This window comes from Euleptes europaea, chromosome 2 (genome assembly GCF_029931775.1).
Source record: "Euleptes europaea isolate rEulEur1 chromosome 2, rEulEur1.hap1, whole genome shotgun sequence".
NCBI classification, from domain to species: domain Eukaryota; kingdom Metazoa; phylum Chordata; class Lepidosauria; order Squamata; family Sphaerodactylidae; genus Euleptes; species Euleptes europaea.
The window spans coordinates 35800044-35815290 of NC_079313.1; the positions used below are offsets into that span (position 1 = coordinate 35800044).

Here is a 15247-nt window from a genome sequence, read left to right on the forward strand (position 1 = left end):
CAAAGAAGAGTCACAGCGACAAAAATGGATCAATCGAAGAGGAAAAACAACGATGAAGAAGACCCACAGAAAGCTTCATACAACTCCCATGAACCAACTTCTCAACTAAAATCCTAATGCTTGGTAGCTCACGTTCAGTCTTTTGACATCCAGTCTTTCCTGCTGCTCCTTCTTTTCAGGGAGACCATAATTCTTTGCTTCTGGTATTTCCACAGCAACATTTATGACTGTGAGGTCATAAACTCAAACCCAACTTCATAGCAAGATTAAACACAGTGAGTAGATGGAATGCAAGGAAGAAAGCCGATTTAGAATACAAATATCTTTCATAAATAAGATAAGTGTGCAAGCACAGATAGTGAATGGGCCTCATTTTTAAGTATGTCATATTCAAAAGATTAACCTAGCATGAAAATTGGTTAGAAGGCTACAGTTACTATACTGGGTAATGCAAATTTGTTAGGTCTTCTGTTAAAGGAATATATTTAAGAACAGGAAAAAGGTATCAGTTAGAGGAGTAAAATGCTAAGATTGTCTAAAACAGTAGATCAGCATCAGTTTTAAGCCAGAATAGGATAAATTTATATAGAATGTTGCATTTTTTAATACAGAGGTTCAATTATGTATTCATTCAGTATCTAATATACATGTAATATTTGCTATTAGTATACCTAGTTACATGGGAGCTACATTTCCTCAAACTGTTCCCACATGGGCAGGCTAAGGTTTAAATGACCAAGTACGGGGCGGACTGTGTGGAACCCCATCACGAAGGGGATATTAATTCAGTAATAAACACCTACATGACCGGCATTTGTTTACATGATCAAATTATTTAAATTTTACCCAAGCCACACTGGGGCACTGACAGAAAAGTTGCTTCCACCTGGTTTGGGTAACACTGGAAGGCTCTCATCAGAAAGTGCCATAACTGGAGATGGAATATAAAAGAACTTACCAGAGAAGGTTAAGAAAATTTTCTACTTGGTTCAGATTTTTATCATATGTACAATTTAACCAATTTCCAGACCCAAATATGGCATCAATTTTCTACCCATTTTTGATTAGCTGATGACTCAGATGGAAGAGGCCTTATTCTGCCACATTTGGCTTACCTAAGAGTGGCCTTGGATGCTTCAAATGAGCAGCAACAGAGGAGTTGTGAGTGATTCACACTTCCTGTATTGTGCTAAGAGGGCCCCTACTTCCCCACCTGGTGAGATGAGAAAACCCAAGATGTGTGTGATGATCCTTGAAACCTTCAGGTATACCTGGCCAGGGATCACATTGGCTGCTGTTCTCTGCTAAAGGAAGTGGATTAACTGAATAAATAAGTAAAGGAGATGCAGTAGTTATATACAGTGTGATGTGGTTTTGTGCATGTATTGCACAGCCTCAGAAAATGGGTTGCACTTAGTGCTGCCAACCTCTAGGTGGTGGCTGGAGGTCTCCCGCTATTACAACTGATCTCCAGGCGACAGAGATCAGTTCACCTGGAGAGAACATTGGAAGGTGGTCTGTATGGTAATATACTCCACTGAAGACCCTCCCCTCTCCAAACCCTGCCCTACTCAAGATCCACCCCCAAAATCTTCAGGTACTTCCCAACCTGGAGTTGGTAACCCTAGCTGCACTAGACATTTAGTGAAAGTGAGCAATGCTCAGACACAAAGTACCAATATAAGAAGTACCAGAACATGCAAGTTCTAAAAATGTTAGTATTGTTCCTTTGTTGCCATATCCCCTGAAGAGCATGAATCCACATTACAGGCCAGAGGCTGTTGCACTGTTAACACTATCCAAGGACCTCGAAGCAGGAAGGTAAACCAGGGTTGAACATGCTCAGATGCATTGTATAACTTTATATTTTCCAGGACTCAGTGATGCTCTTGGAAAGACCATCTGAGGCTGAGGCACAAATTAAGACCAGGGCATCATTTGCTCTGTTGCTTGAACAACATAGAGGTGGTGGCTGGAGGTCTCCCGCTATTACAACTGTGTCTTTGATATGGAGTTAAATAGCTCATTTCTTTTAAAAAGGGACAGCTATGAGGAGAGGTGATATGAAATAAAAGTTAGCAGGGAGGGTTGGCATACAAGTTCAAAATGAACTTTATCTGGAAGTGATTTTTCTTCATGCCTATATCATATTTCTTCATGCCTATATCATGGTTTTAGCTAATGATTAGGTCCTTTGTATCTCCTACATTGCAAATGTCCTATTTGGTAAGGAAAGCCTGAGCTTGGTTTCTAAATTTGCATTGAAGAAATGACAAACTGATCTCTTTTGATGCTGAAAATATTCTCTACACAAATTAAGCCTTAATAATCAGACATATTCATAGGACACATTATGGTACAGTGCCACCAACAACTGACACATTATGACAAGACTCTGCCCCAAGGAATCTGTGATCCAAATTAGACATAACACCAACGTGATAATCCAGAATACAGGGTGGGACCTTACACTGGAAATAGACTAATTATGAGCTTTCAGAAATTGTTAGCTTGTTAGTGGCACCGGATACTCCCTTGGAAAAAAATGCATTCAGCTATTACTAGGATGTCGCTGAGAAGGATGATCTGAAAAGCTAACAAACAAGGTGATGATTCACCTTGTAGAGCAAAGCTATGCAACTATCACCATGCAAAAGAGCAATCTAGGCACAAAGGGAAGAATGAAAATGGAAAGCCTCGTGGAATTCGTACCAAAGGTCATGTAAAAACATGGGTCATTGTGACCTAATAGGGTGACACGTGGAGACATACAAAGCATTAAAAGCCTAGATCTTAAGATAAAGGAGCAGTAAGAAGATCAGAATGTCCCTTGTAAATCAAAGTAAAAGAGGTCATGATAATTTGACAGCTTGCCCTTAAAACATTAGTCTACATTTATATCGCATCTCACTGCCATATATAGGCCTAAAAAACAGGATCCAATAATATTTTTAAATCAACCTTAGAACTTACACAAGCAACTAAAATAACTAAACTACATCTAGTACATTTAATAAAACAACAAAAATTCCATCTCATCTTCCAAAAGCCAGCAAAACAGATCCCAATTTGCTTCCTCAAAACTATCAAAAGGCTCTTTGTGGGGGAGCCATCCTCAAAATAGTTGACACCACTGAAAAGCCTGTTCCTAGAGGATGCCAGTTTGGTCTCCATTTTTAAAAGGTACCAAGGGGAAACCAAATTAGGACTTTAACCTATCAGGAGGTTCATATGGAGGAAATAATTATTTTAGCTACACCAGACCCAGACTATTCAGGGCTTCAAAGCTCAGCATCATCACTTTGAACCAATGGTTTAATATAGGGCTATCAACTGCAAAAATTATAACTATGGGACAGATCCCAGCAGCTTTTGATTTAATTTTTTGACTTAGTACATGTTTATCCTCCCCTTCCTCCAAAGCAGAAGTGTACATGGTTTTCCCTTCTTCTTCCATTTTATTCTCAAACAACCCTGTAAGGCTGGGCTGAGAGTGGCTGGCCCAACGTCACCCAGAGAGATTCATGGCAGGGTGGAGGTTTGAACCTGAGCCTCCTAGTTCCTAGTCTGATGAACCCAGGTGGAAGCAGCATACAAGCTACATAGCTGAGGTGTACAGCTAAAACACAAAGCCGGCTCATGCCTTGGTTATTGACAAGTAAACGAAAACACACTCTTTCTCTGATCAATTGGCTGCTCTACTGTAATGTAATCCAAACAACTAGCAACAATTAGTAATTAGACTGCTACAGTCTGGACTAAATGAAGTTTTCGAGCTCACTTCAAGAGCAGCCCTACAGACTTGTGTATGCAAAAAACATGAAATCCAGAAATGAAAGGCATACAAACCAACTCCAGATGTTCCAAGGAATTGAATAAGCATACATAAGGAGAGCAGCAGGATCGCAATGGCAAGTTCCACTCCAAGCTACAAGCATTCATTTGAACATATAGCTTCTCAATCAGAGAGCTTGTGTGTGCATTCATGTATGCAGATAGGCTTAGTACAGTTATTTAAATAAATGTATGTGGGTTGAAAGCAGAACTTGCTGTCATAATCCTGTTCTCCCTCCCTTGTCCTGTACAAAAGTTTATTCTGTTCCCTTCAAAAATCTGAAGAGAACTTCAATAATAAGGCCAACAAAGGAAAATACTCTTTCTAGGAAAACAAATCAGAAAAAGGAGCTGTTCAACAAGCAATTGTTGACAGATGTTGCTAATAACATAAACAATTATTGGGAAGAATCCAGATACTAAGAAAGAGATGTGGAAATGACAGGTACAAAGTACTAAACTGGACATAAGGAGCCTCATGACCAGAAAATTGTTCCTTTAACTATGAGTGTAGATGGAGTCATCAAGGGGGAAAATATACAAGGGAACCAAGGAGTCAGACTCATGAAGAGGACAAGGGGGAGCAGAATCATATGTAAAATGCAAAGGGAAAGAGAGAGTCATACAGACAGACAAAAAGCCAGTTTGAGAAACACCATGCAACGTTCACACCGTGACAGCAGATTATAGCCAAACAAAATGGGACTATGACAATGTGAACAAGTACAAAGCCCAAAGATTCAACTATCCATTGAGGACTAGTGACCTTGAAGAGACTGTCTTAGGTAAAATAGATGACCAGTTTAGACAAGCTAGTTAACATTCAGGACAAGTAGGTTATATGCCAGCAATCTACAAAACTAACAAAGCCTAGTAATGATCGGCAAGACAGTATTTTCACCAGCTAATGTGTAAAACAGATGTTCCTCCAGAGCTCTTTATATCATTTCAAAAATTCTCAGTAAAGAAGCAAACCCATTCTTGCTGTTTTGGCAAAGTTACCAGAGAAAGATTCAGTGATTGTAGTCACATGACAAAGATACGTCATGTATTTCTCAATCCTGTACTTTTCACACATAAGGGAACTTAAGTAGACCCAATCAAAAAGTAACTGGAGTTCATTCCCATTGTCATAAAGAAGTATGTGTCTTCACTTGTCCCTCATTTCATCCCTGTAGCACTGACATTTTATTAGAAACTGGACATACTATTTTCTGCTCTCCCATACCTACTGCACAGACGGCCTCCACATTTGTGGTTCCCAAAGCCATTTCTCCTAAGTTTGCTCACCACTGAGTTCCATTTATAGAGACATCATTAATCAGAAAGCAAACAGCCAGCCTATGCCCCAAACTTAATTGAGTCAAATAATTTCAGGATATGAAAGACAACATCCTAGTAGGAAAAACTTGAAGAGTTCATTTATATGTTCAGAACACTCATGCAGTACAGGACTCCCAGGGCTGTACCATTTCATAACATGGGTAGGGTATTGTTTCTCTTCAGCAAAATATCCCTACTACACAGGAAACGAATACATCCAAAAATAGGCTAGCCTAAAGCCTTCTCTCTGACATGCTAATTTTCCACATACAAGGAGTTTCCAGTGTGAAGGAACATTCCAAAATGTGAATTCATACCAGCATCCAGAAATGGTATAGTCCAAGGCAAGCTGTACCATGTGACCTTTCAAAATAAGCAGGTCAGCACAACTGTACCATATTTCTTGTCTTTCCCTACTTCTCTCTGATATCCACTGATACCAAGAATATTAAGCATGTAGTCTACACAATTAAAATATATGCAGTTAATTATACCTTTGATGTCATGGGAACTTGCCTAGAATTATTGATACAGCTTGGTACATGCATTTGGTTTCTTTTAAAGAATTACTCAAGTCCACAACCTTTAAGATCTATGCTGTGCCTCAACCAAGGTGCACAATTTATTTCAATGTGCCTAGTTTCACCTTTTGTCATTGGGGGCAAGGAGGAAACATGATAATTAATTTATTTACAAAATTTATATCCCACCTTTCTGCTCTTACAACTAACAATTTAAAACATACATGATAAAATACATTATAAAACCATTAAAATAACCCACTTCCAAACATTAAAACAACTTTTAAAACGGTTTAAAAACAGAATTTAAAAATCCATACAAAACAGTTAAAATACATATATAACATAAAACATTGGTTAGGAAGGAGGGATCATTGAGGAAATGCACCATAGTGGCCAGATCTTTTCTGTCCAGGAAAGGCCATAGGTGGCTAACTAGTCGAAGTTGTAAAGGCACTATTGGACACAGCTGCCACCTGCTTATCCAGCAGTAGGCCTGGGTCCAAGAGTGCTCCAGACTATGGACCAGTTCCTTCAAGGGGAGTGCAACACCATCAATAACAGGTGTCACCTTAAATCCCGGGTCAGACCTTCTGCCAACCAGTAGCACTTCCATCTTGTCAGGATTAAGCTTCAAAAAAATAACCCCCGGTACGTAACATGAAGAAGATGCACAGGCTTGCATCCCAAGATTCTTATTCCCTAAATCTGATCCCAGTCCACACTCCCACATCAGCCTAATTATGAAAAATTCAAGGCAGCAGAAGTAAAAGTCTGGTTTGGAGACATCCTTGAGAAATTACTTCCTCATTCTTTTCAGGTTTGTTTACTTCCAGGCCCAAGTTAAGCAGGAGGAATGCAGATACTCTGCTAGGATCAAACTTGTCCCCTCCTAAAGCATAACAAGCTCCACTCATTGCAAGGATAGGAAGCAAAACAAAAGTAACTAATGCCTTAATCCAGTAACATAGCTGCTTAGTGGACATGACCAAAGAGAAGGATTTCTCCAACGCCTGTTTGAACTACGTATACTGCAAAAACACAATCTATTAAATCTATTACAACTTGCAAATTGAAAAACATTATGAAGGCTTCAAAGCAGAAACTCAATGCAAAATGCATGTGTCAGATTAATGCTGCTTTCGCAATGGCTAAGGACCATAGCAGAAAATAAAATACATATCAAATACTAAGGTGTTATGAATTTTCCTATAACTAACAGTAACTAAAGGCAACCTAAGTTATAATTAAGCATATTTCTTTTAATCACCTACATAAAACAGAACAAAAAATGGAGTGAAATAAATAACCCACCACATCTTTTTCACATGTAATATATATGACAGAAATATATTACCTTCATTTTCAGGAGCCTGGCATTTTACCTGTAGCACCAAATCAAAGGTACTTGTTGGATTTTCCCTGGAAATAAAAAAGACAGTTGGTTGGTCTTATATACCTCCCAAAAATGTAAACAATCTGACTCCAAGAATATTATGTCTTCTGTACCAAGAAAAGTTACAGTTTTTAACATTCAACTGCACAAGGATTTTGGTTTGTTATTGTTTGTCTTCTCGTACCACAACGAGAGTCTCTATCATTCATTGTGACACACACAAGTACTTGAGTTGAGATTGCGATGTGGAGATTCTGAAAAACTGGCTGCAGTTTGAGAAATGTTTTGAGCTGTTGTTGAAAGCAAGGTTTGATCTCCTGAAGAAGCGTTTTGATGCAAAACGCATCAGGATCATTGAATAAACACTGTTACATATTGGAAGATTCTCTGGGAACCTTTTGTTTTGTCTTGTTTTCACCTTTTCTGGTGCAGCTCACCTGTGCAGAGATTCCGATCCAATAAACATTTCATTCATTATTTTTTTACATGAAGCCTGCCAGATACATGGGAGTCAACTGGATGTACAAATAGGTTATTTATGCATGGTCACTTTAACCTCCTTTATTCCCCGTTTCAGCCAGGATCAAAGTAACCCAGGTTGGGAGAAACTGTATGCATTGGCTGGAATGATCAGGGACGAAACTGTGTGCTAATGAAGGCATGAATACAGAAAAGCAGTCTCCCAAGCTCAAATCAAGTCCCACCCCTTTAAATGCTGCTCTGTAATTGGCTGACTTCGCAGTACTCACCCTGAGAGAAGATCTCCTTCCCCCCAGACCCAACTGCCACATAAAAAAGCATTTTAAGAACAAAAAACAAAAAAAGGAGCAATCTGAAAGAAGGGAGGGGGAGAAATCCAAGCCTCATTTTAAAAAAGCCTTTCTTTTGCTCAGAAAGAGCTCCGAGGTAGCAGGAAGCACATGAATCCCTGCCTCTTTACACACTGCTTCGTGATTGGCTGTGAGAGAAGCCAATCTTCTGTGCTTCCCTCGTTTGGCTATCTGCATGCTGCCTTGAAGAGGAGTTTGGAAAAGGGTGGGGCAAAGTTCAACCCGAGAAAAGAGTATGCACACTCTGCGACTTTGGAATGAGCCAGGATGAACAGTTTAATTCGGGCCAGAAGAGGAATGGGAAAAGCTGGGTTCGTTTTGCGTTGAAACAGCGTTGAGCTTCTAAGGAATGAGGTAACGTGCATACTGAAAAAATTGATCTTGGCTGAAACAGGGAATAAAGGAGGGTAAAGCAACCATGCATAAATGACCATTGTGAGCACAACCCAATTCTACATTAAGCGCACCCTGGAACAATTAAAAAGGAAAATAAATTGTTCTGTTAGTGAAAGAAAAATGATCCTTGGAATCCACAGTGAGGCAGACGAATTCAGTTACCGTAGTCAAATACCTTACCACAAATCTGTAGTACTTGCCCTTAAATTCTGAGGAAAATAACTCTTGATTCATTTCACAACATTAAAGTGCTGCTATAAAAATCAAACTCTTATATTTGGGACCAAAATTTGATACAGTTCAGTAACAGTGAAAAATAAATTCATTGGGATGCATCCAATGAACCATGAGTGAGGTTCAGGGTATCGCTATGAACAGCACTGGATGCAATGTGGGGTTCTCCATTGGGAGGGGTGGAAATCAGTGAAAATTCCCCCTTTTTCGGGCAGATCAACCCTTTATTCATTTAAAGCCACTGTATCTCTAGAATTCAAGATTAAACTACTTCCAAATTGGTTCCATTTTGTAAATATGGCTTTAAAGCAGTGGTTCCCAAACTTTTCGTGCCACCGCCCCCTTGTTTCCACAAACTCAACCCCAGCACCCCCTACTCTATCCAACAACACAGTTGATCGGGCCCACCTTTAGTGTCCCCCTGCTGCCCGCTTGCCACTTAGTGCCCCCCTAGGTAATCCCACCGCCCCCTGGGGGTGGTACTGCCCACTTTGGGAACCACTGCTTTAAAGCAATGCTATGTGAGACCCAGGTTCTGTAATTTTTTTCCCTAGTTCTCCAAGCATAAGACGAATGTCTTGAGAATCACTATAGTTATGAAGCAAATAAACTGTCAGACTTGGACTGGAGAGACATCCAGGTGGATGCAATGTTCTGAAGAACTCAAAAGCTTGCTTTTGTGCTATTTGAATGGTCTTCATAAAGATATTGCATAGTTCTTGTTTCAGAGTTAAAGGGACAGTGTGGATGTTAAGTCTGCCCTCAAGTATCTAACAGCTCATTCCTGAGCTTTCGTCGTGTAGGAATGGCGGGGCAGAGGTACATCCACGATGCCTCCTAAGCAGTTCCCCGCCCACCAAAACCTTGAAAAAAGCCTTTTTGCTGCTTTTTTCTTTCTAAATGGGGCTTTTCACCCTATTCAGAAGAGCGATGCTGCGCCTGCTAAAAAGCAGACACAGCAACACATTCTCATCACCGGTGTACCGGACTGAAAGGACACAGGGAGCTGCCTACAGGCACCTCCGCCCCCCCCCCCCGGCACACCCCGGGAACGCCCCCAGGGATGCCAGCACACACCCCGGAATGCCAGCACGGGCCTTTATGCCGGTGGGACACCAGCGTAAGGCCCTGTTGGCATCCCGGGGTGGAGCTGCCATGGCAGCGCTGGGAAACCGGCATGCAGGCCTCCCCACCAGTGTTGGGGCCACTTACAGCGGCGTAAGTAGCCTAAACGCCGGCATGGGGGGACCGAACGCCGGCACAGTTCCTTCCTGGCCTCCTGAGGACTTTCGTCCTCAGAAGTCAGGAATGCGCTGTGAGTCTACCATCAGCAACACACTAATTGCTTGAAAAGAAAAAATGGCCAACTATCCTCTGAATTATAAACATTTTTCCTGGAAATCATCCTTACCCTCCCAAAAGTGACCAGGTAAGCAACCATTTACATGCTACTGGATAGTTTTACATGGTTATGAGAAATTACTTCCATTTCTCTCAATGAGATTGGCTAGAAAGTCCTTATTAAAAGTTTTGTACTTTGCTTTTAATCCTCTCAAAGAGATATGACATGCTCAGCAAGCTGTGTAAGAGAGAAGCCAGTACAAACAAGCAATAATTATATCCTAGATGAAGAGAAAATAGCAATTGCCTCTAAGTCACTATAAGAGCAAAATATGGATGGGGGGAATAAAATAACATACATCTCAAAAAACCATGCTATGAGAGCACACACTTTAATAACACAAACATGTTCAAGCTACCCAGTGATGTATTAGCTTGAACAACGAGAAAAATCCAGATCAAAGTCAGGCTGGAATCACTTTGCCTAAGAAAATGCTTAACTAAGCTTAGATAAGTACTCGTTGCTTCTTCTGTACACCTTAGCTTTGACTTAGTCTGTATGCTGCCATTGGACTCTTAACATGTTTATCACTACATGAACTGTAATCTTGGATCTAACTGATAAACAGGCCCTGAAGTGTCAGTTTAAGCTCATTATCTTACCGTCCATGCTTATGTCGGACAGTATACCCCACTCTGCTCAGCATGATTTAATTCTAGACAAATAGGCATAGGATCACAGCCTTACATATTTTATTGTATGTGTTTAACACACCAAGGCAACTGACAAATGTTTAAGTCCTCCAAGGCCGGATATAGTTCATATAACAACCCAGTACAAGACCTTAGATAATATTAAAACACCTTTTCAAGGTATGTTATTCTAGTGCTAGTCCAGGTAACTGCATTACCTAGACCCCACACAATTGTGAATTAACGAATCCTTGTGCACTCCTTTCCACCACCAGCTTTCCCCATCATGTTTCTTGTCACCACCATCATTTCCGCTGAAGAAGGTTTTGTGCTTCAAAAGATCACCTATGCACATCAGAATTGAAAGACACACTATTTTTTTAAACAGTGGTGAAATTGACAAGTCTTCTTCCATCGTGCAAAGCTTGACTCACTGCAGAAGGGTGCATGTGTAAATACACTCTTCTACAATGAGTCAAGCTTCTGTTTTCATCAGGCTTGTGGGTGAGCCATCCTAAAGTTGGAGAGGAAACTATTACAGCTGCTTATTTCCCATTTCCCAATAATGGTATGAGAGATACAGAGAGGGGCAAATCATTCCATAGCTACAATCATGCTCCCACACACACAAAATAAAATCTAACCAGGTTGGCAAATTAGGACCCCTCCTATAATGGCAGCAATAAAAATTGGCCAGTTAAATCTTCAGTCTTCTTTTGACCACAAGCTCTTGTTTCAGAAACTGGATAGGCATTTCATAGGTCAATATCCCTGCATTAATAGTATTAAACATTTGTGCTTCCTGCTGTGCATATCTATAACTCTGCAGTCCTTTTAGTTTTACTCATCCCCTCCCACCACATTTAAAGTGTCAAACCACAGCAATAAATGTCAAATTGCCTTTCATGTCTATTCCAACTGGCTCTTCATAAATAGACAACTGTCAGCTTGCCACACTAGAGGTTAAACCTCGTCTCACTCTGAATATAAAATTCAGCATGTGGGGGGGAATCAAAGCCCTAACTGCAAATACCATGAAAAATAATGTTCATTCATCATTCATTTTGCAAAAGTTATTTCCTCTTAGGCTAGCAAATGGATTCCTGCTGTGAGTATACAGATTGGCCTGGGCATTATTGTAGTAAATAAATTCAGATCCCAGAGTTCTTGGATCCCATAGACATTTGCCAAACCCAACTTCTAAAAGACACTATTTCAGCTTGCAGCCTGAAATGCTCACCTCTGCCAAGGTGAGGAAGAGTAGGAATTATCCTTCAATAGCCCAGGCCCATAATGCCAAAAGTTCTAAAGTCCTGTTTTCAATACCTGCATAGTTGTCACAATGTGCCATACATACTGAGCATATGTAGAAAGGTAGAACGATTTCAACAGCCGATGTGAGTGAACACTTGACAAACAAATTTAAAATCCTTAGATTTATTCACGTGTGTACTGGGATGGTACTTCTTTAGGAACTCAGGTCTTCTTTGGGTACCAGTTGTTCACAGCCAGACTCACTGAGAATATGCACTGGAGGAAAGAGAGGGGCTACCAGGTAAACAGGCCGTGAAATGTGATGGTGGAGGAGAGTTTTACAGATACCGTGGATGGCCAAAAAGACAAACAAGTGAATCAAATCAAGCCTAAACTGCTCCTAGAAGCTAAAACAACTAAACTGAGGCTATCATACTTTGGTCACATTATGAGAAGACAAGCGTCACTGGAAAAGACAATAATACTAGGAAAAGTTGAAGGCAGCAGGAAAAGAGAACTATCTAACATGAGATGGATTGACTCTATAAAGGAAGCCACAGCCCTGTTTTCAATACCTGAGCAAAGCTGTTAACAATAGGGTGTTTTGGAGGACACTGATTCATAGGGTCGCCTTAAGTCGGCAGTTACTTAAGGGCACTTAACACAAACACAGAAAACAACCAGTCTGGCTTGTTTTTGTGCCTTCAGCAACATGTTGATCTGCAGGTGAAGGCTTTTTCCCCCTCATCAAACAAAGATAAGTATTATCTCCCTATTAACATCTTCAGAACAGACTGCTGTTAGGCACGAAAACAGCAGCCAATATGGGGGGGGGGTGTAACTAGGGATGTCAGTTGAACTAGAAAGACAGGCTGCTGCTGCTCAGGTACTACGTGTCAGGGGCTCATGAAGAGGGTCACTGTGAGGAGGAGCGAAGGAGATGGTGCCGAGTTGTTTTCTGTTGCCCCAGAAGGTCAGACCAGAACCAACGGGTTAAAATTAAATAAGAAGAGTTTCCATCTAGACATTAGGAAGAATTTTCTAACAGTTAGAACGGTTCCTCAGTGGAACAGGCTTCCTCGGGAGGTGGTAAGTGCTCCTTCTCTGGAGGTTTTTAAGCAGAGGCTAGATGGCCATCTGTCAGCAATGCTGATTCTATGAACTTAGGCAGTTCATGAGAGGGAGGGCACTTTGGCCATGTTCTGGGCACTGGGGTGTGTGTGGGGGAGGTAGTTGTGAATTTCCTGCATTGTGCAGGGGGTCGGACTGGATGGCCCTGGTGGTCCCTTCCAGCTCTATGATTCTATGAGAAGAGGGGGTTGCGGCAGAAAAGAAAGGAATACGGGTTTTTATTCCGAGTCAATCAAAAGGAGTTTGGGTCACAGGACGAGGGGCTGCTTGACCTACTCGGGTCAGCTTGGGTCATCCAGATGTGAATCGTGAATACTGAGGGCAATGTGTGTGTGTGTGAAGTGCCGTCAAGTCGCTTCCGACTCATGGCGACCCTATGAATCAAAGTCCTCCAAAATGCCCTATCTTTGACAGCCTTGTTCAGGTCTTGCAAACTGAAGGCTGTGGCTTCCTTTATTGAGTCGTCCATCTCTTGTTGGGTCTTCCTCTTTTCCTGCTGCCCTCCACTTTTCCTAGCATGACTGTCTTTTCCAGTGACTCTTGTCGTCTCATGACGTGACCAAAATACGACAGCCTCTGCTTAGTCATTTTAGCTTCTAGGGTCAGTTCAGGCTCGATTTGATCTATAACCCACTGATTTGTTTTTGTTTTGTTTGTTTGTTTTGGCAGTCCACGGAATCCGTAACCCTCTCCTCCAACACCACATTTCAAAGGAATCTACTTTCTTCCTATCAGCTTTCTTCAATGTCCAGCTTTCATACCCATACATAGTAATAGGGAATATGATGGAATGAATTAACTTAATCTTGGTGGCCAGGAATCTATTTTCTTCCTATCAGCTTCCTTCACTGCCCAGGGCAATACTACGGCTCTAACCTTTGCACGTGTACCCAGAAGCCCCCGCACCCCCAACCACCCCGATTTTCAATGGGACTTCCACGAAAAGCGCGCGCAGGCTGCAGCCACACACCGAGGCAGGAGGTCGCTCCAACGCCCGCCCATGCTCTGCCTCGCCTTCCCTCTCCTCGCGCTGAGGAATATTCAAAGCGGGGCCGGGGCGGGGGGGGGGAGGCTTCGAGGCCTAGCCCAATCCCTCCCTCTCGGTCCCTCCCGAGCCCCCCTGGCGGAGCCGCCCCACCGCCACGGCGGCCGCCAGAAGCGCCCCTTCCGCCCTGCCCTGGAGGGGGCTTCGCTCTCCCCCCCTATCCCCCCGCCACTCACTTGATCCGGCAGTCCATGGTCGCATCTCGGGGCGGGGGGCCTCAGGAAGAGGCGGCGGCGGCACCCCCGAAGGGCGCGGAGAGGGCGGCGGCGGCAGCTGAGGCGGCGGGGGCTCCTCGCTTTTCTTCCCTCAGCGACCGGGCGGGGCGTCACGGGCGCTTGGGACGAGGCCGGCCACGGCTGGCTGGCGGCTTCCTCGGGCCGGCGTGACGGCGGCGACCGCAAGAGCGGCGGCGGCGCCTCCCCCCCCCCCCGCTTTCTGCCTGCCCGCCCGCTGCCGGTGCTGCTCCCTCAGTTCCTGCCGCAGGGAAGCCGCTTCGTCGGCGCCTTGTGGGAAGCAGGAAGCTGGGCAGGGGCTGGAGGAGGCCTGGGCCTGGCCTGCCGCCTCTGCCACACCTGACTGGGCGGGATGGAAGCGGGAAGGGCTGAGGGGGTCCAGGGACCGTTGGGACCGTTGGGCGTGGGGAGGGACGGGGGGAGGGGGGGGCGCCGCTTGGTTTGGCCCGCAGCTGCCCTGTCGGGTGGCCGGCTGAGCGGGCGAAGGAAGAAACACCCCCCCCCCCCAAAGATAGGCCCGGCTCGGGCGCCTCCAGCAGCAGGGGGAACTTTCCACCTCGGGAGAGGAATCGCTGTCGCCGGCCACGGCCTCGCTGCCCGAGAAAAGGCGACAAAGGGCCGAGTCCAAACCTGGCCACCCGCTACTGCTGACCCTATGACCTATGGGACTCTGTAAAAAAGGAAAAGAATACCATCAGTAATAGTGATTTCAAAGATAACTATTTCAAAGATAACTAAAGAATACCATAAGTAATAGTTATGTCAAAGATAGGACATTTTGGAGGACTTTCATTCATAGGGTCGCCATGAGTCGGAAGCGACTTGACACACACACGCACATTTCATATTTACCTATAATAGGTTGTTCTTTCTTGTCAGTTTGCTATTTGCATTTTTCTATTGTTTGTCTTTTATGGATTCACTTTACACCTTGTGTACTATATATATATATATATATATATATATATATATATATATATATATATATATATATATACTGGAATTTTGTGCTGTTA

At 43.0% G+C, this 15247-nt stretch overlaps 1 protein-coding gene across 1 annotated transcript in view; it reads right to left on the reverse strand.

Annotated features, from left to right (window-relative positions):
* The window catches only part of DENND1B (DENN domain containing 1B), a 278172-nt gene extending 263947 nt beyond the window's left edge, over positions 1-14225 (reverse strand). Inside the window, exons 1-2 of the mRNA XM_056844351.1 lie at positions 14175-14225; positions 7036-7100 (exon numbers count right to left, since the gene is read on the reverse strand). Of these exons, the coding sequence (XP_056700329.1) occupies positions 7036-7100; positions 14175-14191 (82 nt within the window). The 5' untranslated portion in view covers positions 14192-14225. The remainder of the gene's footprint in view (positions 1-7035; positions 7101-14174) is intronic.
* Between the last annotated feature and the right edge of the window lie 1022 nt (positions 14226-15247).